At 38.8% G+C, this 22,548-nt stretch overlaps 1 protein-coding gene across 1 annotated transcript in view; it reads left to right on the top strand.

The window, feature by feature from the left end:
* Positions 1 to 22,548, top strand: part of tmtc2b (transmembrane O-mannosyltransferase targeting cadherins 2b) — a 222,848-nt gene that overhangs the window by 146,205 nt on the left and 54,095 nt on the right. Inside the window, exons 4-8 of the mRNA XM_041796161.1 lie at positions 2,766 to 2,880; positions 3,283 to 3,368; positions 7,839 to 8,023; positions 11,928 to 12,006; positions 21,467 to 21,588. Of these exons, the coding sequence (XP_041652095.1) occupies positions 2,766 to 2,880; positions 3,283 to 3,368; positions 7,839 to 8,023; positions 11,928 to 12,006; positions 21,467 to 21,588 (587 nt within the window). The remainder of the gene's footprint in view (positions 1 to 2,765; positions 2,881 to 3,282; positions 3,369 to 7,838; positions 8,024 to 11,927; positions 12,007 to 21,466; positions 21,589 to 22,548) is intronic.

Consider the following 22,548-nt stretch of genomic DNA (forward strand, 5'->3'; position numbering starts at 1 on the left):
CCTCCTCCCCAGCATTCAGGCTAACCTCCCCAGAAGCCCCATCTCACACCATCACCCTCTCTGAATTGGCAGCTTTGACAACAAATAAAATATTCAGCAGCCTTCAAATTCAAGGTCAACGGGCGTGGATCTGAGTCCAAAGTAAAGTTGTCCGAGCAGCTGAGGAGAGAAGCGGGAGAGGAGGAACTCTCAGGGCAACACGGGGACATGTTGTGTTAGCTAATTTCCCTTTCAGATTCTGCAGTGGAGCTGAGGCATGACAGCTGTTTGTTTTGGCAGGCAGTCAGCCCCACAGAGCTGCAGCCATGTCCCCCGCTCACATTCAATATCACGTATATGAAATCAGAGCAGAAGACACGCTGGCCTGTTCATCTGAGCTGCAACACTCTAAATCAGCTCTTATCAAAACAAGAGCTTCATAAATGTCCCTGCTCCTCACTGGAGGCAGCACAAATGAAAAGTGTTTTTTTTTTTTCCACTAATGCAATTCTAAACATCAACATAACTTAAACACACTCCTTCAAGGTTCACTGAATATTCTAGCACTTTAAAAACCTCTAAGAAAATCAGCATTAGCCATGATTTTACATTCCTGTTTGACTGAGGGAGTTGTAAAAAGAAGAAGCATCCTTACCAAGAAAAAATGTACTTTTTACAAAAATGCAAAACATTAAAAAAATTGATCACAATAAAATTGTATCGAATAACAGAATTGTCAAACTGCCAGTCCGTCTGGAGTTTGGCTAATCAAGCTATAAAAGTTTGAAATGACGGTTTGAGCTCCTTTAACCCTCTGGTACCCTCTGTGCCAAAAATGCACACTTAGTTCATATTTAAAAAAAAAAAAAAAGTTCATCCTCTTTCACAATTAATATTATCATGTATTTTATTTTTTGTTCATTTTTGCACAGTTTTCAAAATTCTGTCCCAGCCACAACAATCAGCCCAACATAAATAAAGTAAACCTTTTTTATGACGTTGATATCCCTGATGTGCAGAAAAAGCACATTGAAACCCATTCAAACCACTTCTTTTTATCCATCTGCCATTAAGGCATGAATCATGCATTTTCTGGTTTCTGGCCTTTATTTGAGAGTCAGGGCTTTACATTTGCACCTGGACCATTTTTTTACCCTGTGATGTCACATTTTTGGTGTATTTTGCATCTAAAAATGCAGTGACATCCTCAATAAACCATGGCATTTAAAGGGTTAAAAAATTAAAATGAGTGCCTGTTTGACATTTATGGTTAGGGCTGACCTTAAATGAGAAAAATATAATTCAATAACAGTAAAACAGTTTTGAAATGTGTGATATTTATAAAATGATTTAAAGGTGTGCATTTTTGGCACAGAAGGGTGAAAAATGTGAGTATTTGAGAATAAGTGACCTCACAAAAAAATAATAATGCATTTAAACCAATGATGCTACTAATCAATGACATTTGTCAGGCTGCAGTCATCCATGAATAAGTTATTCACTTTCAGTGTAGTATCTGCAAAAAAAATCATATTGTGTTTTTTTTCATCAAAAAATTGTATTTGTTTACATTACAAACATGGAAATCAAAGGGTTAAAAGATATGACAATTATTGAGTATTTGGTATTTTTGTTAATGGCACAAGTTGATGAAACAAGGAAAAAATTTATTTTATTTATTTATATTTATTTAATTAAAAATAAACTAATATAACTTTTTTATTTACATTAATAACCCCCCTGTGCATTTTTTGCACACTAGGAGGAAAATGAGGCAGCAACTTGTAGGGATACCAGAGGGTTAATAAAAAAGTTAGTGAGGCATCATTTTCAGATCTAGAAAACAAAAACATTTTTTATCCATTATCTCAGCCAAAAACCCCACAGTACCCACGATCCTAGAGTGTCACAGGGATGCCTCTGATTGGTTGAGTCTGCAGTAACCATGGAAATGTCTGTTACACCACCAATAGAATGAAGCAAAATATATGTAAACTATGATATATCACAGCATTAACACTTAAAGCATACACAATATAATAAAAGTAAATATAAAAAAACATATAAATGCATGGTTTAAAAGTTTGAAAAACTGTCCTTAATGAAAACACAAAACATCACTGGATAGTGGAATTATAGCTCCTTCATTCTTATAAAGAAACACGTCCGCAGTCTGCCTTTTTCTCTGTTTGGATTGCTGCTTTTGCAAGGGTCAGAGGGGAACTTGAAATCTAAATGTAGGGATAAAAGTCAGAAATTGGATTTTTTTGTAATATCTCAAAAAAACAAAAAAAAAAAAAAACAGTCCTATTTGTGTTTATTTAGTCCAGTTTTTGTGTCCGTGTCCGGACACCCCCTCAACATGAACCCTCACACTCTACAGCCTCTGCATAAATGTGCCAAAGCTTTTAGCAGCCTGTTTCACCTGTCACTTTGTGCCATTCATCTCTAATGCTATTAGCAGCGCTGCAGCGCTGTGGTGGTCCTCTTTTCATGCCCTCTGTCATAATGACTGCTGGTTTTGGCACAGTCCTCCCCTGGGGTGTCATCTCTTTTTACCCATAATGTCTCGGTGCACCAGGTGCAGCAGAGTAACGCTCACTTAGAGATTAAAAACAGCGAACATGTCAGTAAGTGGCTGTGAATAACAAAAGAAAATAATGACTTAGCCGCAGAAATGCCCTCTCCTGCTGCTGCTTTAATCCAAAAGCCTCTGAAAGAGTAGTATGTCACAGGGTGAAAGTACAGTTTCTGTTGTATTAACCTTTTCTTTTGTGTCCTGTCAGCATGGGGCAACCTTGGAAACGTCCTGAAGAGCCAGGGAAAGATGGAGGAGGCCGAGCAGGCGTACAGAAATGCCCTCTATTACCGCAGCAACATGGCGGACATGCTGTATAACCTGTGAGTCTGCCGCTTTCTTCTTTTGTTGCATCTCTGCTTGAACTGATGTGCCAGATTTCCTTTTAGAGATGGTTCAATGACTCGTGTGTCTGTGAACAAATGAAGGAGCTCTCCTCTTACATGTGCGCCCATTGATCAGCGCTGTCCTCTCAGAGGAAGAGCCGCCGTCTTGTGTTGTATTCTCCAGAGAGCCGTCTGTCTGACAGGGTTATTAATGATGCTGTTTTAGCCTGGAGGGGGAAACACAAGCATCCTCAGCCAACACTCACAGAGTCCTCACATGTCTGCGGTTTGCTCACATCTAAATCTCTCTGCTGGATTCTATCAGCTGCATGTTCTAATCCAACGTGCAGCTCTAACGTCTCCTCAGCTCTAACCCGTCTGTCCTTTTGTCTGTTCCAGCGGTTTGCTGCTACAGGAGAGCAACAAGTTCTCAGAAGCACTCCACTATTATAAGCTGGCCATTGGGAGCCGGCCAACTCTGGCTTGTAAGTACAGCTCTTCTTTTTTATTGACAGTCTCAGCTCTTGTGGTTGTGGCTGTGCTGTGTCCAGGCAACAGTGAACACACACTGTGGTTATGAGGAGGGAGAGGGAAAGGTGGCAAAGGGCAGCGGGTGTAAAGCCGAATCCAGCGTTTGACGAAGCAGTCTGACTTTAAAAACCAAACCAAGTGTATAACTGCATGATGTCATTTACTATCAAACCAGCACAGCCCCCGTGTGTCATTGGACTACTTCTTCTTTTTTCAGGCTTGATTCACAAAAGGATTGTGCAGCTTTTGCACCTGATCAACTTCTGTGAATAAATCAAAAAGAAAGTGCTGTTTTATAGACTTAAGATGAGAATTTAGTCACTCATTTGAGAGAAAATGTACCTCTTCATGCAAAAAGCATAACACCTGCACCAACAGCCTAACCTGACATGCCAGATGGATGTGAGAAACACATCCATCTGGTAAACCTCTCATACACAGCGTCTGGGAAAGGGCAGAGTTTGAAAAAATGAATAAATGTCGTCAAGTTCTGATAAAACTGGCGCTGTAGCAGCATCCACGCTAATCTCTTCCGCCATAACTGCACCAGCCTCTTGTTGCTGCTTGCTTACACCACGACTCTGCCGTGCCTGAAAGAACTGCCCCTCATCACTGATTGGTCCTGTCACTTTCTAAGCGGGCCCAAACTGATCAAACGGGAGCTTTGCAAGATGGATTCACCAGTGAGAAACACAGAAATGGGTGAATCCATCTGCTTTGCAAAGTTAAGTTCTATCAACAGTAACCAGTAAAGCTACTTACCTGTGGAATGTCCCAGGTGTTTTTCAAGCAACGACAACTTTCCCAGTACCAGCTTTTTTGGAACGTGCTGCAAGCATCAGATACAGAATGTGTGTATATTTACAGAAAACGAGTGTAACAGTTTGTCTTTGTGTCTTACAATTGACTGTATTGTTTTTTTCTTCCCATTTTACACAATGTCCCAACTTTTTTTGGAATAGGGGTTTATGTGTGTAACTTAAGAGCATGCAATATTAAAACAGAAATTATTCTTAAAGAATGTATATCTCTTAAGAGGCAAGAGCCGTGATACTCAACATGTGGCTCTTTTATGTCTTAATTTTAAATATCATTCCCCCAGAAAGCCTTAAAAAAGGGACATTTTGTTGCCCCTTTTTACCATTTGTATGCCACTTTTCACCCATTTAAGCTACTTTTTGTCTTTAAATACCACATTTTTTCCTACTATTTGCCCATTTTTCACACTTCTTTCCAATTTTTGCCTTTCCTCAAAGGTTTTTTGCTACTTTTTGCCTATTTCGCCTACCTTTTGTCATTAAATATCACTTGTTTCCTTTTTTCCCCTTTTTTGCCTCTTCTTCTTGCCACTTTTTTTTCCCATTTTTACCCCTTTTCACCATTTTTTGCCACTTTTCACCCAAATAAGCTACCTTTTGCCATGAAATACCACTTGTTTCCTGTTATCCCAATTTTTGCCTCTTCTTTTTACAAGTTTTTTCCCATTTTTGCCCCTTTTTACAATTTTTTTTGCCACTTTTCGCCCATTTAAGCTACCTTTTGCCATTAAACACCCATTGTTTCCTATTTTTTGCCCATTTTTGCCAGTCTTGACTGCTTTTTGCCCATTTTAGTCACTGTTCACTCTTTTTTGCCATGTTTTTGCCACTTTTGGACCATTTTTTGCCACCTGTAACTCTTTTTTGTAACTTCTCACCCATTTAGCTACTTTCTGACTCTTTTTCCACTTTTCTCCCCATTTTCGCCCCATTTAATCCATTTTTGCTGCTTTTTGACCATTTTTGCCACCTTTAACTTATTTTTATTGCCACTTTAACCCATTTTTGCCACTTTTCACCACTTAGATTATGGCTCTTGCAAAGGTATTTTTCAACAGTTTGGCTCTTTGGTTGAGCAGGGTTGAGTAACTCTGGGCTAGAGTATAGTACAAGGTCACTCTCTTGTTAACATGCATTCCAAAATATAACTCACATCGTGACGCAGCCGTGACACAGCCGCCACACATCCAGTCTGATCCAGCTCCTCAGTGTGCAGCCTCACTCTTCCTCTACCTTTCCATGCAAATCCTCCACATTCTCCTCCTCCCCTGGGTCTGAAATATTCCACATTGTCATTGTCAGATGCTTTGCCTCCTGATCGGTACAAATTACTCACCATCTCCTCTGATCATGCTCTAAATTAGCTCCCTGATGTTTAAGGCATCAGTCAATGACAGACAAACAGAGAATCCCTAAACGTCTCTTCGTTTGGTCCCTGCATTAATTATAGACCCAATCAAGATCCCAGTAAGACAAGAAAATTTCCATTCAGCATGCAATTATTCAATCCGGTTCCTCTGATAACGGGGTTAATTAATTACCTCCAGCAGCACACATGTTGAAGGCAGAATTAGAAAGTGTTGTTCAAGGTTATGCCATCACTCACTGCCTAGTTTCAGAGCAAACCTGCAAAATGTGGAGGTTTTTTCTCTTTATTTAACATGCAGCTCTGTCCCTCCGTTGGGATGGAGCTCTATTGATTCCTGTCACATTTCTTGCATCAGAAAAATCAGATAAGAACGCTGATGAAATTGGAAAAGTTTCTTTTGTCTGTCTTATCTGTTTTGCTTTCAGTGCACATCTATAAAATGGAAAAGTTTTAACCATTTAAGAAATACCATGAAGGACAAATGGGACTTTGAGGTTTCAGGACATGAAGTGAAATAATGTGAGCATTAAAGATGTGTCTTTTCAGGGGCAGAGGAGGAGAAAAAAATCATGTTCTGAATCCAGCCTCCATCTTTTATTGACCTGGTGTATCGGGTTGATTTATTTCAACAGTCTGAGTGTAGAGAGGAGTGTTTAGATGGGCAGCTCTGCAGAGACTAATTACTCTCCAGCTCCGTATTGATCCATAGATTCTGACTGAAACCGTCAAGAGAAAGTTTAAGAAGCATCAGCATGATCCATGCAAAACACAGACAATATATGGATGCATGGAGATGATCAACATGTGGTTTATTGTGCAACATATGTATGTGGTGTCACCATTGCGCATATGTTTCCATGATGTGCATGTACATGGCATCATTTCCTGGTGTGGAAATTTAGGAGGAGTGAGCCATCTTGCATCCTCACTATCTTTGCTGAAGGTTGCACCATGCAGGGGCCCAAAAACAAAACATGCAACACCATCATGTCCTTCCTCACAGTTTCATTCCAGCTAATTTCAGTCAGCTTTATAAATCCCTCTAGATCAGTGTTACTCAACCCTGCTCAACCAAAGAGCCAAATGTTGAAAAAAACATTTGCAAGAGCCACAATCTCAGTGGTGAAAGGTTCCAATTAAAATAAGTTAAAGGTGGCAAAAATGGTCAAAAAGCAGCAAACACTGGGAGAAAAGTGGCAATGAAAGGCAGAATGTGGCAACAGTTGATAAAAAGTGACCAAAGAATGAACTACATGTGGTAAAAATGGTTTAAATGTGGAAAAAAAATGGCAAAAAATGGGTGAAAAGGGACTAAAATGGGCAAAAATCAGCAGAAAGGTGGGAAAATGGACAAAAAGTGTCAGTCAATTGCAAGAGGCAGCTTAAATGGGCAAGAAATGGCAAAAAGAGGCAAAAATTTGCAAAAAGCAGGACTAAAGTGTCAAAAATGGGTGAAAGTGATGAAAAAATGTGGCAAAAAGGGGAGAAAAAGTGGCAAAAATGGGTGATAAGTGGCAAAAACATGAGCTACACGTGGCAAAAATTATCAAAAAGTAGCAAAAAATGACAAGTGAGTGAAAAGTGACTAGAATGGGCAAAAATTAGCAAAAAGGTAGGATAAATGGGAATAAAGCAGCAAAAATGAGGGAAAATGGGCAAAACGTGGCATTTTATTGCAAAAGGAAGCTTAAATGGGCAGGGAAGCTGCAAAAAAAGGCAAAAAGGGGCTAAAAATTGCAAAAAGCAGGATAAAAGTGTCAAGAATGGGCAAAAAGTGACAAAAAAGTGGCAAAAATGGGCTAAAAGCAATAAAAATGGAATAAAAAGTAGCAAAAAGAAATTGCAAATAAGGGCAATGGAAATATTATATTAATATTATATATATAATGATATTAATGGAACTGATTAATATTACTTTCAATGGATAATTTCTGATGCCAGTGTTTCCTTTTTAATGTTTTCTGGGGGAATAATATTTCAAATGAAGACATAAAAGAGCCACATGTGGCTCCAGAGCCTCATGTTGAGTATCACTGCTCAAGATGCAAATTTTTTGGACAAGCTTCTCCATCAAAAAAAAAAAAACAAAAAAAAAACAAATAAAGCATGGTCATATTCAGACAATTTCTATATGTAACAGTTGAAACAGGATCTAAATCAGAAAACCTGATAAAAGTCAGACAATAAACAATAAAAAAGTGTTGTTCTGACATTAACCCCCGTCTCCTCTCCAACAGCGGCCTACTTGAACACAGGAATCATCCTGATGAACCAGGGTCGCCTTGATGAGGCGAAGCGTACCTTCCTGACCTGCGCTGATATCCCGGATGAGAACCTGAAGGACCCTCACGCCCACAAGAGCTCCGTCACCAGCTGCCTGTACAACCTGGGCAAACTGCTCCATGAACAGGGACACCAGGAGGTAACAGAAATATTCCACACTGAACCAATAAACTACAGGAGATACATGTGTGCTTCTAAACACTAGATTATGGACATAAGGATCTGTGAGATTATATTTACTCTTCAGCTTCTGGAGAAAAGAGTGAGCAGAGTGCTGGGTTACCCAGTTAGATCTGGGAATTATATGTTCAACATTTATTCTGAAAACCATAAAATGCACCACATGGAGAGGATTTGTGTGTATGTTGTTCCTTTAAAGCAGAATTTAAAATGCTAAGCCCCATGCAAACACACTTCCTTATCTTATATTCTACTCCATCTACACTTTATATTTGACTAAACTGGATGTTTCCTTGAGATCTGGGCATATCTATGCAGTTATCTCTAGAATATGATGCTAGTTTTCCAATGAAACACGGTAGAAGTTTCTAGATCTGGAGAATAATTTCTGACATTAACTTCTCAGAAACTGCAGTAGTCTTCCATAGATAATGACATTAAAAGCAGGGAACTTTCTAATATGGAAAACAGATAAAAGGATATTTATTAAGCATATATGAATGGGAATATAAGAATTTCTACTCAAATGGATTAAAAATATATATTTCTCATGCATTTTAGCACCACGGTCATAGCGGTTTTCTTAAAAAGAACTCTAATTGTGCTTTTCAAACCATCAATTCAAAGAAAAAATGAATCCCATTTTTATAACTCCCTCATATCCAAACTAAATTCTCTGTCAATGTTAATAGACTTTCCCAGTGTTTTGATTTCAGGAGCAGGGGCGCATGTACAAAATGACCCACTGATGATCCCTGGTTAGTGTGACAACATTTACAAGCTCTGGGGTTCATATTAACCCTGATTTCTCTTTTTATTGCAGCTAAGGTTAAGAATGAAGAGATTTTCTCAACAAACTGATTTCTTTTATGCTTTTATTTTGTAATTTGTCCTGTCTGAAACTAATCGTATTTCTCCTCCTGTTCTGATAAAGGAAGTTAGTTAGATAAGTTAGATAAGTCTGCAGTTATTAAGATAAGAATTTAAACATCTGGTAGATAGGAGGTTATTTTATTCGTTTAAACATGGCTGAAATAATTAACTGGAGATAAAAGTAATTAAAGATAGCTGAAGGGATCTTTAAAAAGCTAAATCTTTGATAACACAAGCTGCAGATGACGTCTGACTCATCCACTGAGCTCTCCGTGAGTTTTTAGGTAAAATGAGACATTAAGGAGCAGTGGTGGACTTATTTACATCACTGTGAGAGCAGGAAGACGCTACAGTGAGTAGTATCCAAAGCTTGGTCCAAAATGAGGTAACTGGACTTGGTTTAGGTCCTTAACCCTAAAGAGTTCCTTTAAAATCCTAAAGCATTTGTCCCTAATGATAAAAAATGTCTGCTTCCCAAAAACTTCTGTAAAATAATTTACCAGTATTTTTTTCCACTTTAAATGAGTCTTTTAGAACGACTTCAGCCTGAAATGTAGACATCAAATATTAAATATATTTCTGGGTTTTACCCTTTACAGGTAAGTATGTTTACATAACTTCACAGTTTTTTAAATAAACAAAAAAAATATAATTTTCATAAAATGCATTTAAAGGAGTATTTGCTTTTCATCATTATCAGGGCCTGGGACTACTGGTAGCAACTTTGATTCTGAGGCATTGTTATTTTTGTTGTTATTTTTTTGCAAAATCAGATTGAAAAAAAAAAAAAAAAACTTACACTCATGGTCCTAAGGACCAAAAATGTCTGCTTCCCAAAAACTGCCATAAAAATATATGTGACATTTTTTTCCACTTTAAATGGGTCAGTCTTTTAAAGCTACTTCAGCCTGAAGTATGCATATCAAATATTAATTATATTTGTGGAATTTTAACCCTGTAAATGCCATTTTGCTTACACACCTCCACTGTTTTTAATAGAACAAAATCACAAAAACTCAAATTAAACACACACACCTTTTTCTTTACTCACACATCATTATCCAACATCAATAGCAACACACACTTATCATTCCAGTAAAAGCACCCTTGCAGAAAACAGTAAAAAGTGGGAAATTTTGTGGCATGCTTTGAATAGGAAAAAGTGGCGCCACCTGGTGGACAAATATAAAAATTTAAAATTGAAAGCTAGTTGTCCAAAAGGAAGTCTGAACACAAAGTCATGCACTCATTAAGTTAAGATAAATTTGGGATCAAAAATGGAATTTTAAATGGTTTTCAATGGGACATTTTTTGTTCTTAGGAACCAATGTGTCAGTTTTTGTGTAGCTTAGTCATTTTGGGCTAATTTAAGATAAGACAATTCTAAATAAAAATAAAATGAATATCCTCTGGCAAATTTGAGCTGTTTTGATTCAACACAGCCAAAATGGCTTGAAAATATGAAACTGAACGGCACAAAACGCCCCTATAGGATCTCTTAAGGGTTAATCAAGAACCTTAACCATGTCTAGCTGTCCCTCTTGGATTGGTCTTTGGAAAACCATGACCTGGTTAAATCAGGACCTGCACAGATGAGCAGTATCCTGCCACTGCTGTAACTTGTTCTTTCTTTAGTTAAAGGTTCTTAACTTTTATCCAGATAAAAACTGCTTTTATTTTGAAAGAAAATAAGAAACTTCAGGATGAGTGTCAGTAAACAAACGAGTTTAACCACGGAAAAAATGAATTGGCTGCAGATAGAAGAGTAAAAAATAGCTAGAATGAACAATTAAAAGCAAACGTGTAATATCACAAGATGCATGTTAGTTTTTATGTTATAGATTTATTAAGGCTTTAAGCCTTAAATGTAGATAGGACAGTTGGAAACTGGGCAGACATAGAGCAGGGGGTGACGTGGAAAAGGAGCCATGGATTGGATGTTTACGTGGGCCACCTGGCTGCAGACAGCAGACTCTGCACATGAGGCATGCAGACATAACCACTGTGGTGAAATAACAAAATAGCTTGCAAAAAAAGGCAATAAAAAGTTAAGTGTTTTAATATCTGACCTTAAATGTTTTGCAGTCATCGCATTAACACTGACATCCCTGCTCTCGTTATGAAGAATCCCAGGCTGCTCAGTCTAACTGCAGTGAAATGCACAGGTGTGCTCAGCAGATTGGCTCCAGTATCTTTTGGCTCATTTTTGTGCACTTTCAAACGTATCTGCTATCATATTTTGTCCTTCAATCACCCACACTGCTATCATTAGAGCTCAGAGAGTCCTCCAGTACTCTGAGAACATGCTGGAAATGTTAAAAACAGGGTGAATTGAGATTAAATGTGTGCCTTTCCCTAAAGAGCCTTTGGGGGACACTGAGAAAATACTCACTTCTTTATGGACATGTTCCAGGAGTGTCAGAAGGGGCCGAGTGTTTTGTGCAGATTATCCTCGGGCTCTTTCTAGCACATTCTCTCTCCTCTCAGCCCCTACAGACCTGCAGAGCTGGCTAAACTAACTGATTTTCCGATGCCGTGCATTTATATTATACACAAGCACTGATGCTGCTGATTCAATCAGGGCGGGAGCAGCGGTGCTGCAGATTCAATAAAGGTTTTTATAAATCGTTGGCGTGCTGCAGAAACAGTTCCACTTCCTCTAACCTCCAACCACAACATTTGCTTCAGACATGAAGTGGTTTGAGCTCATTCTGCTGTAAGACTCTGAGGTAAATCACTGGCCCTTCACTCGAACACACAGCAGAGTCAGTAGTGACACCGCTAACAGCCGTGACACTGACGGCAGACCCTTCTACAAGCCGCCGTGCATGAACCAGCCCCCGATTCCACAGCGTGTATTCACAGCGCCGGGGCCCCCGGCTGCAGGGGAGGAATGAGCTGTTAGTGCAGTGCCAGCTTCTCTTACAGGGTCTCTACGCTCACTAATGCAAACATCCCCCACCTTCCCTCTCTGTTTGTTTCGTTCACAGGAGGCCCTCACAGTGTTTAAAGAAGCAATACAGAAAATGCCAAGACAATTTGCCCCACAGAGCCTCTACAACATGATGGGTAAGAGCTGCTTTTGTTTCTAAAGGACAATATCTGCTGCTGTTCAGGCTCTGGAGCCAGGGTTAGGGGTTATTTCAGACTATTTCTGGAACAAATGGATGTAATTCATCATGTATTTTAGTTTGTCTTAGTTGTTCTGGGTCGCCTACAGCAAACAGCTGCTGTTTTTTCTGGACCAGAGCCTCTTATCTAAACTAAACAGAGAGAAGGAGAAAAGTTACCAGTGAGACAGCCGCATGTGTCATAGCAGGGAAAAATGAGAGTGACACCCCGGGCCCCAGCAGGGGAAGGGGCCCTTATGTAAATAGGTAGTAATTGTTTGGATTTTCTCTCTTAGCTCGCCTACATTTTTCAGATCTTCATCAATTTTAAAAACATGGTTGACCAAAGAGACACGAGGAGAGCTTCTCATGGTTTTCAGTGCTCACTGTGGACCAGGGGCTCAGCTTAAGACCAAAATAAAAAGTCTGAGCTCTCCCCGGGACCCAGACTGCCACCCTTTAAAGGAACCCTGCATGATCGGACAAGTTCATGTTGTTGGATAGATATTTGTATCTCTAGTACACTGATCATCAACTGGAGGCCCAGGGGCCGTATCAGGCCCCCCGAAGCTTCCTGTCCGGCCCCTGAAAGATCATTAAATTCAGAAAAGGAGGAAAAGAAGATGTTGTGGTTTAAAGAATATCCTTTGGCTTTAAACGTCTGCAGCTGTTAAATTCCTACCACAAACAATTAAGATTGAAATAGTTTTCGAATGACTCAACATTTGATCTGTTTTTACTGAAATGTGCTTTTCATTCATACTTATTGGATTTTTAGAAAAAGGGGTAACGCTGGCAAAAGTGTTATAAAAATGATGGGTCATAATTGGGAGTGGCACAAAGGGACAAAAACTGGCAGAAAATGTGGTAAAAAGAGGTTAAAATGTGGCCAAAATAAATGGTAAAAGTGGAAATAAGGGGCAAAAGGTATCAAAAATTGGTTAACAATGGCAAAAATAGTGCAAGTAGAAGAAAAGTGGTAAAAATAAGATAAAAGAGTGGCACAAAGTGGATAAAACATGCAGGAAACTGGTTTGAAAGGGGCCAAAGAATTGAAAAAAAATTGAGTTAAAGAGGCAAAAAGTATCAAAAATGGGTTAAAAGTGGCAAAAACTGCAGAAACAGCCTGGCAAAGTAGTGGAAAGGGTTAAAGACTGGCACACAGGGGCAATAATAGGCAGGAATGTTGCAACAAGGGGTTAAAGAGGGGCAAAAAATGGATTAAAAGTGCCAAAAATGTGGCAAAAATAGTCTGACAAATTAGTGAAAGGTGTAAGAGAGTGGCACACAGGGGCAATAATTGGCAGGAAAGTTTCAAGAATGGGTGAAAAGTGGCAAACATTGATTTAAAAGTTGCAACTATTGTTAAAAAAAATGTAATGAAAAGGAGTTAAAAGTGGCCATCATGGATGAAAGAGAGGGGAAAACATGCAGGGAAAGTGGTTCAAGAGGGGTTAAAATCTTGCAAAAATTCATAGAAGAGGAAAAAAGGGGCAAACAGTATTAAAAAAAGGGGTTAAAAGTGTTAAAAAAAAAAAAAAAAACTGGTACTAAATCACCCCCTCTCTGAAATGACATACAAATACTCCTGCAATGATAAATTAATCAGACCAAAATATTTATTTAATATTTGTTTGTTTTAAAGTCCGGCCCTCAGAGTTTCTGTGGAGACTAAATCTGGCCCTTGTGCAGATGTACTTGATGACCTGATCTTGTATTTATATTGAACTAAAAATCTCACCAGATATCTGCATTTTGAGTAATTTGAGTTTATAAACTCACCAGGAGGACGCCATGAATTTTAAAATTTGAGGTCTCTTCTATTTTTTTATTTTCACCACGAGCGATTATCTGTCCATCTGGACAGGAAAATGATATCAAATATTTAAATCCATATCGCTAGAAAATGTTTGAATCTGTTTCTTGATGAACCAGATGAAGACCACGAGCTAAAATGTGTCTGTTTATTAAAGTTGTTCCCCGAACTTCTACTCTTTATGAAGCTTTCCGTGTCCACGCGGGTCAGGTAAAGATAAGCACAGTACAAAAGCACTTCTGGTTTGCAGTTTACAAAGTAAAAGCCCACTTTAGCATTTCTTTGGAGAAACTCCATTCATATGCACATGCTGCTTTTATTTTGAAAAGCTCCCGGCACACTTCCACTATCCACTGAATCCAGTCACTTGTAGGGAGTTTAGTGAGGTAAAACGTAGGAGGAATGACAGCAGGGAGACAAAACCAACACGCTGCGAACTCATGTCAGCAACAGCTGCAAGCAGCAAAATCGTCAGAAAAAAGTTTCTGCTGGCAACGGTGAGGAGGTCATAGGGAGCGCTGCGACACTGTGATGTCACACTACCAGTGCAGACCAAAACATGGCGGCCTCCCGGTGAGTTTATGAGCTCAAATTTACTCAAAATGCAGATATCTGGGATATTTAATAACTTTTTTAGTTCAATACACATTTGAGAGGTACAAATATCTATCCAACAACATGAACGTGTCTGTTGATGCAGGGTTCCTTTTAAGAAAATAAATGCAATAAAATGATGAATTAATCTTAAAATATTAAGTTGATGCCTGCAAATTTACAAGAGAGAAACACCTAATTTTTGTGTCACAAAAGCCGTGCATTTAGATTTTAATACATACAATGTAACTATACAATACATGTGCATTTACACTTTTTCTACCGTATCTTTTCCAGCTCTCCAATTTAAATTTTTTCCCTTTGAATTCTGAAAAATAAGACTGATTTTTTTTATATTTTACTGATAATGATTTCTGCAGATTTCAGCAGTGAGGATTCAAATAAATATATGTGTTTTAAAAAAAAATTGAATATTACATAAAGGTCCATTTAGGTCAGTGATACTGAACGTGTGGTTCTTTTATGTCTTAATTTTAAATATTATTCACCCAGAAAACATTACAAAAGGGACGCTTTTTGCCCCTTTTCAAAAACGTTTCCCACTTTCACCTATTTAAGCTACGTTTGACATGAAACACCACTGTTTTTCCTATTTTTTTGCCCATTTTTGCCACTGCTTTCTGCCACTTTTATCTCATTTTTGCCATTTTTAAACGTTTTTGGCCACTTTTTGCCCATTTAAACTACCTTTTGCCATTAATTACCGCTTTTATCCCATATTTCGCCACTTATTTTTGCCACTTTTATCCCATTTTTGCAATATTAAAAATAGAGAAATGTTTTTAAAAGAGCAAATATATGAGGAGAAAGTTGAAATCATAGGTTTGAAAGGTCAAAATATGAGACCAGATTTGAAATCATGAGTTTAAAGTCAAAATATGACTTAGTATTTTAAATTTTGAGTTTTATGGGTCAAAATATGTGATTAAAAAGCCAAAATTAGGTTTAAAATACGAGATAACATTCAAAATGATGACCTAAACAGTTAAATTTAAAATTGGTAGTATAGATGGTCAAAATATGATATAAAAAGTAAAAACTATTCATTTAAAATGTCAAAATATTAGAACAAAATGTGAAATCATGAGTTTAAAAGTCAAAATATGTGATTAAAAAGCCAAAATTAGGTGTTGAAAATGTCAAAATATGAGCATTAAAAATGATGACCTAAAAAGTAAAGAACAAAATGACTTAAATTTAAAATTGGTGGTGTAAAAGGTCTCTCTCTCTCTCTCTCTCTCTCTCTCTCTCTCTCTCTCTGTATATATACATATATATATATATATATATATATATATATATATATATATATATATATAAAAGTAAAAATTATTCATTTAAAGTGTCAAAATATGGGGAGCAGGTGGCCTAGTGGTTAAAGGCGCTCCCCATGAACACAGGAGGTCTGGGTTCGAATCCGGCCTGAGTCCCTCCACTGCATGTCTCTCCCCGACTCTTGACCCTGTTTCTGACTCTATCCACTGTCCTCCTCTATCTAATAAAGGCACAAAAATGTCCAAAAATAAATCTTATAAAAAAAAAGTCAAAATATTAGAACTGAATGTGAAACCATGAGTTTAAAAGTCAAAATATGGGACTAAAAACTAAAGTAAGGAGTTGAAAAGGTAAAACTATTACTTAAGATTTAAAATTGGGACTCTAAAAGATAAAAATGTGACATAAAATCCAAATTATGAGTTGAAAAGGTCAAAGCATGAAATTAAAAGTCAAATAATAAGTTTGAGTCGTAATCTTGAGATGCAAAATTGAAAATATGAAAAAAAACACTAATTAATATCTTTCCTCACATTCTCGACTTTTTATGAAAACGTTTTACTCTTTACTTTTTCAGGTTTTTATGGCTTAACAACTTACACTGGGGGAAATCTGCAGACCTCATACTGGTGGGCCAGTTAGAATACAAATGATATGATCTTGCGGGCCGGATATAATCGATCCATGGGCTGGATTTGGCCCCATGCCTTGAGTTTGACACCCCTGCTCTAAGATAACTGTCCGTGCATGCTTAAACGCCTCGTTCAGTTTGGTTTCCTGTTTGTGAGCGCCCTCAAAGGGACTCCGCTCATTGGACAGAGTCACTGAGGTTTGTGTTTAGTAGGATAATGCTGTAATGTTACTTTTAGCAGCTGTTAAGGCTCTCAAATACACCTTGAGTATAGTTATTGACTAAAATGCATAACAGCCTGATGTCAGCAGCGTTTCTTCCACCACCCACCAAGGTTAGTGATGACACAGTAGTCACTTATCTGCAGAAGCTCTTTTAAAATCACCCTCTAAATCTTGTTTTACCAGTGAACTCAGTGTTCAGAAACTCTGTTTGACTGTCAGGCAGTGTTTTGAGCAGACTTCTGTGAGGTTTACTATATCCTGTTAATTAGAGCTGATTTGCTTTTCACTACAAGAACAACCGGGCTTGTTAGATTACAGCTGGAGAACAGCTGCTCTCAGACTCATTATCGCTCCTTTCACTTTGCTTTTCCTCTCCGTCGCCCTGCTGCTCTCCTTCCCCCTCATACACCAGCAGCTACCAGCCCTCACAGAAGCCTGTGCTGCCTGTAATCTCAGTAATGCCACAGGTTTACTCATAAGTTTGTAAAATGTGATCTGACAGAGCGGCTGAGCCAATGTCAAAATGTTGATGAAAGCTTCAGTCAGCGTCAGGAGCAGCTCTGCGTCTAGAACCGAGCCTCTCCGCTGCAGATCTGTGATTTCTGCAGCTTAGCGTTGTTTCCTCTCTGAACTGATTTGCACACTTGGCACACCTGCTCGTGCAGATTTCCACCCTGAGTCGGCGTGCCGCTCTCATGCTGTTCGTCAGACGCCGTGGAGCGCAGGCTTTCATCAGAGGCGGTTATCTGCACCCCGCTGGTCTCACTCCAACGCTCTCTGGTGGGCCGAGGAATGTTCCACTCAGAGGAGACGCTTTTCAGCTCCTTGGGTTCGACGTCACTTCTAATTGCACGTTGATGTTTGTGCAAACCTCATGCAGAGCTCCGCTGCCAGGAAGGCCAGACGAGTTTTCTGGCTGCTTTAAACCCAGCGAATAAAAAGGTCATGTCAAAACAGGCCCCCTAATAATTTATTTTGATATTTATTATGTTAGACTTCTTAATAGTTGGTGGGAAATATCAGTAATCCAGAAAACCCTGTCGACTAAATACAAATGGGCTGAGCTGAAATGCCTCAATACATTTAATGTTTCCGTGTTTCCCATGAAAAACAGCTCAGTCAGGTTGTTTTCTTTAGATGTTCATTTATTATCCTGTTATCTCAGGAGAGCAGCTTTGGTTTTCCCATGATAATAAGTTAATTTCAGCCTTTTCTTTTAGCATTGCATGAAATTAACTCATTATTTGAAAGGGATGATGGGATAAGAAAGAAGAGATCTCACGAAAACATTGAACGTTAATGATGAAAATAAGGTAAAATTTATGGAGCCATATCCGCTTATTTTCAGCAGTTTTAGAGGTGGTCTGGAATCTTGAAATCTTATTGGCTAACCAGGCTGCCATTCTTAGTCCTACACAGTGGTTCACTCATGGTTTTGTCAGGGGAAAGACTCAGAAACTAGTCTTTGGACTGTGCTGCAACAGGCTGTTGGTAGCGTTCTATTCACACGGCACGGATCCGTCCCGCAGGAACCCCCTTGGTTAATTGTCGTGGGAATAATGCACCACTCCTTATATGGACATCCTGGGGGTGTGTATTTATAGGTCACATCTTCAGGCTTTACAACATGCATTTTTGTCTTCTTATGTGTTATTAAATCAAAGTTATGATTGAGCTTATATTGCATACTTTTTTTTAACTCTGAGGACGGCGTTGTACACGACAAGAGACACGTCTACTTCAAAGTTCAATAACGTTTGAACCTTAAATTGTAGGCACTTACTTGTTTTTCCTCTGAAAGCTCTCTGTTGTGCCATTCTGATGGTATTCTCTATTTTCCAGCGAGTCTGGAACTCGGCTGACCTTTTGGGGTCTTTAAAGATTAAATCCACACCAGTTACTCCGTCTTTTTACCCATTTATACTCCATTTTTCCATCGTTCCTGCAGTTAGTCGGTCAGCCCACCGCCATATTGTCTATTTGTTTCCCAGAATGCATTGCAACCGGGCTGTGACAACCAATCAGAGGCTTTTCTGTCGTCACGTCATGCTTTGCTGAACAGAGCATGTGTGCAGACTTATGAACTGAAGAAGAGAGCCTGAATGACTCAGAGAGAAAAAGACACAGATAGGCCGTGACGTGTCCCTCAGAGTCTCTGCACTTAAAATAATGACTCAAATTCCCAAAAATGCAAGGACTTTTTTTATTGTGAATATTTTGAAGACTTTAAGTCACAAAATTATGTTTTTTTTTTAATTCGTTAGTTCCAAAGAGATGGGAGAACAAGTTTGTGCACAAAAAGCATAGTCATTCATTTTTACTATGTTTAATACATAAAAACCTTTGCGTTTTAATTTCTGATTAGCGTTTTTCTTATGTCTTGTAGTCCCACATTGATGCAGCACACATATTCTTAAAGTCCAGACTGGTCTGAAAAAAAAAAAATGTTTAGAGCAAGACCGGGTTGTTGTTTCACAGCCTTTTAAAGACAAAACGTCTAGGCGAGACACAATGGTTAAAAACAGCTGAGAGCTCCAAATGTTAAGATTAGAAGTTTAGCAGATATTATATTTTTGCTGTGGTGAATGCAGATGTTTGTCAGAGACTGCTGCAGAAGGAAGAGTGAACTGCTACTAGAAGCTGCTGTTCTGTTGCTGTATTCCATTCTTGTTTTCGCTGCTTTTGCACACCAGACATCAGAGCAAGCCTCCAGAAATCACATTTTTGACCGCTCTGTAACACAAACATGCACTTGAACCTTCAAGTGCATCATTTTTACTAATAATATTATTTGATTTATAGAATGAAGGAAAAGCTGGACCCTCTTCTCAGCCAACTCAGATGACAATAAGTAGCAGTGCTGACCATGACAGTGAAATAAAAAAGCACTGAGCCCCTGGTCCATGCGTAACAGTTTCATTAGATGCAGACCATAATGCATCACAATAGTGCAAAACATGATGGAGACTTTAAAAGTGCAAATGTTTTTTTTAAAGCGTGGAAAATTTATTTTGGCAATCACACTGCTCCTGATATTATACACAGAAAGTTGCAGTAAAATTTGTCTCCAAATTATTCACATTTTTGTGCCGTTTATTCATGTTGCTTTTGGTGTGCAAACCCTTTACTTGGAATGAACCAGGATTATCTGTTTTGCTCTTCTCATGTTTTTTTGCCATGATTTATTCAGAGTTGGTCTACATCAGGGGTTGGTGATGGAGTAGAAGGAAACACTCCCATGATTCTTTACTCCCCTTAACATCATATGTTGTTGTTCTGATCGAGATCAAACCTTGCAAGGCAAACGGATTGTCCAGACTGCGGGTCTGTCATCAGGTGGATCCGTCTTGCAAAGCTTCAATCTGAGCGACTGTTCCTGGTCAGAGAATGACCGGCCCAGTGTGTATCATTGGAGGAGAAAGATGCTGCGGCTGCAGACATGGTTTAGTTGACTAAACTGCAAGCCTGTAAACAAAGGCAGCTAGTGAAGAGATTAGCCATAACTGGAACATTTCTGTATTACAGAAGAGCAAAGAACCACACTGAAAGCTTTCTATGTGAAGATGTTTTTGTTTCTCTACCAACGGAGCATCTTCGGAAAACAAAATACACTCATGTTGGCTCTGATAGCCGCTTTGTTGAGTGAGGAGATGGAAATTTCCCCCTTCCAGTGGGGGCATCTCACAAAAGTTTGCCGTAATCCAACAAATATTTGTTTTGTTAAGCTGAAATCAAGCCCTCCAACTTTAAAACCTCACTGCTCCCAACTCTTGTCGGATTTTATAAAGATGACAAGCTGGCTGCAGAAATGCATGCATCTTATAAAAGTCGTATTTCTATTTTGGAAATAGGACTGGAGACGCTTACTGATCTCTCCTCTGAGCTTTGATTTAAACTGTTGACAGAAACATTTCTGATCATGTTGCTGATATGTTCTGGATTTCCATGAAACATCAGGCTGCACTGATTGATAATATCTTGAATATATATTCTTATGTATTACTTTACGTCTCGAGGGAAACGTTTCAGCCTGGAACTTTAATTTTTCCATCAGAAAGTCTTTACAGCGTGCTTCAGAGGGATCTCTTACAGTGTTATCGCGTGTCCTAAACCACTTTAAGGGTCCCTGAGTTGCGATTACGTGTGTCCACCTGCTGCTTATCACACTCTCTGATCAGTGAAGTGATTAGTTTAGATCCCTGCTGATTTAAACTCTCGGTCTGCTCTGATCTAAGTGACCTGTCGTCTGGTCTGAAATCGGACCCAAGGTTCTGATGAGATTTTAACAACTGGGTTACATTCATTCTCTGCATGTTATAATGTTGATCTTAACTGTGTTGTGTCCAATAACCAGCCCGTGTTGTCAGATTCTTGTAATAATACGGGTGTTATTAGACGGCTGTAAGGGGGAGGGCGTTGTTGATTCAGGTGTGAGTGGGCTGAGGGCCACGTCTGGGGGAGGGGGGCCGATGTTACTGGACTGTTAGAATGAGGAAGAGTCAGAGTAGTTACATCCTTTTATTGGACTTTAAACAATTACCGCTCCTTATTTCAGGTTTTATATGTTAAAAACATGCATTTATACTACTAGAAATAAAAAATGGCAGGATTCTAGAGAAATCAAACCCTTCTAATATCTGTTTACCTTATTTTTATATGTTGTTTGAAAACACGTGGACATATCTGGGAGTCTGGCCGTGTCTCCCAGCCCTGATGAGGCTGTTATTGTTCCCGTCTGCTCTGAGATCTGCTTCATGGAAGCCATCCTGCAGCTGAACATAAAGACATGTGATGTGTTAACCTCTGCCAGCTTCCTCTGACCTCTGACTTCTGACCTGACCCCCTTCTGCTCCCACAGGAGAGGCCTACATGAGACTGAACAAGCTGCCTGAAGCTGAACACTGGTACAGAGAGTCTCTGAGAGCCAAGCCCGACCACATCCCTGCACATCTGACCTACGGGAAGCTGCTGGCTACGACGGTAAGAGCTGATGACGGTTATAGAGTATGAGGAAGCCCTGGTGAAGAAGGATCATGAGTGAATGTCATGGTTTGTTTTGTTGATGCTGCATGGAGGTGCAGAAAAGCATCTCTGTCCACCTGAGCTAGAGCGAACAACCCTGATCCAGATTTCTTTAGAGGATGCATTATTTCTGAGTTTTTATAGATTAAAGTACAGTGGTCATGATTGGCCTGGTAGCATTTAGTGGAACAAACTTGGTAAGAATGGAAAATAATATTAATTAGTAGGCCTACCTAAATTAGGGTTTGATAACCTGAATGTATCAGATTTTTTAAATAACAAACATTTGATTTACACATAGCTAGGATAAACCCATCAACTCAATCTTGGATTTTTGCAGTACAGTTCCTACAGTAACACAGAAGTACAGAGGAGAACTATGGGAGAAAAAAATCAGATTTTCAAGATGAAAGTAAGATTTCTAGAAGAAAATTCAGAATTCAGACAGCAAAGTCAGAATTCTAAAAAAAGAATTCTGAGATCAAAATCAGATTAAAGAGATTAAAGTCAGAGTTTCCAGATTAACCTTAGAATTATGAGATTAACAACAATTCAGAATTGATGTCAAAATTGTGTGATAGAAGTCAGAATTCTGAGATTAACTTCAAGATCTTGAGATTTAAGACAGAATTCTCAGATTAAGATCAGAATTCTCAGATTAAGGTCAGAATTCTCAGATTAAGGTCAGAATTGTGTGATTAAACTCAAAATTCTGGGATAACCTCAAGATTTTGAGATTAAAGTCAGAAATCTAAGATTAGATGGAGGGATGATGGATGGATGGATGGAGGGATGGATGGATGGATGGATGGATGGATGGATGGTTGGATGGATGGATGGATGGATGGAGGGATGGATGGATGGATTGATGGATGGTTGGATGGATGGATGGATGGATGGATGGTTGATTGATGGTTG

The sequence above is a fragment of the Cheilinus undulatus genome, linkage group 9 (assembly GCF_018320785.1).
Source record: "Cheilinus undulatus linkage group 9, ASM1832078v1, whole genome shotgun sequence".
In the NCBI taxonomy this organism is placed as follows: Eukaryota; Metazoa; Chordata; class Actinopteri; order Labriformes; family Labridae; genus Cheilinus; species Cheilinus undulatus.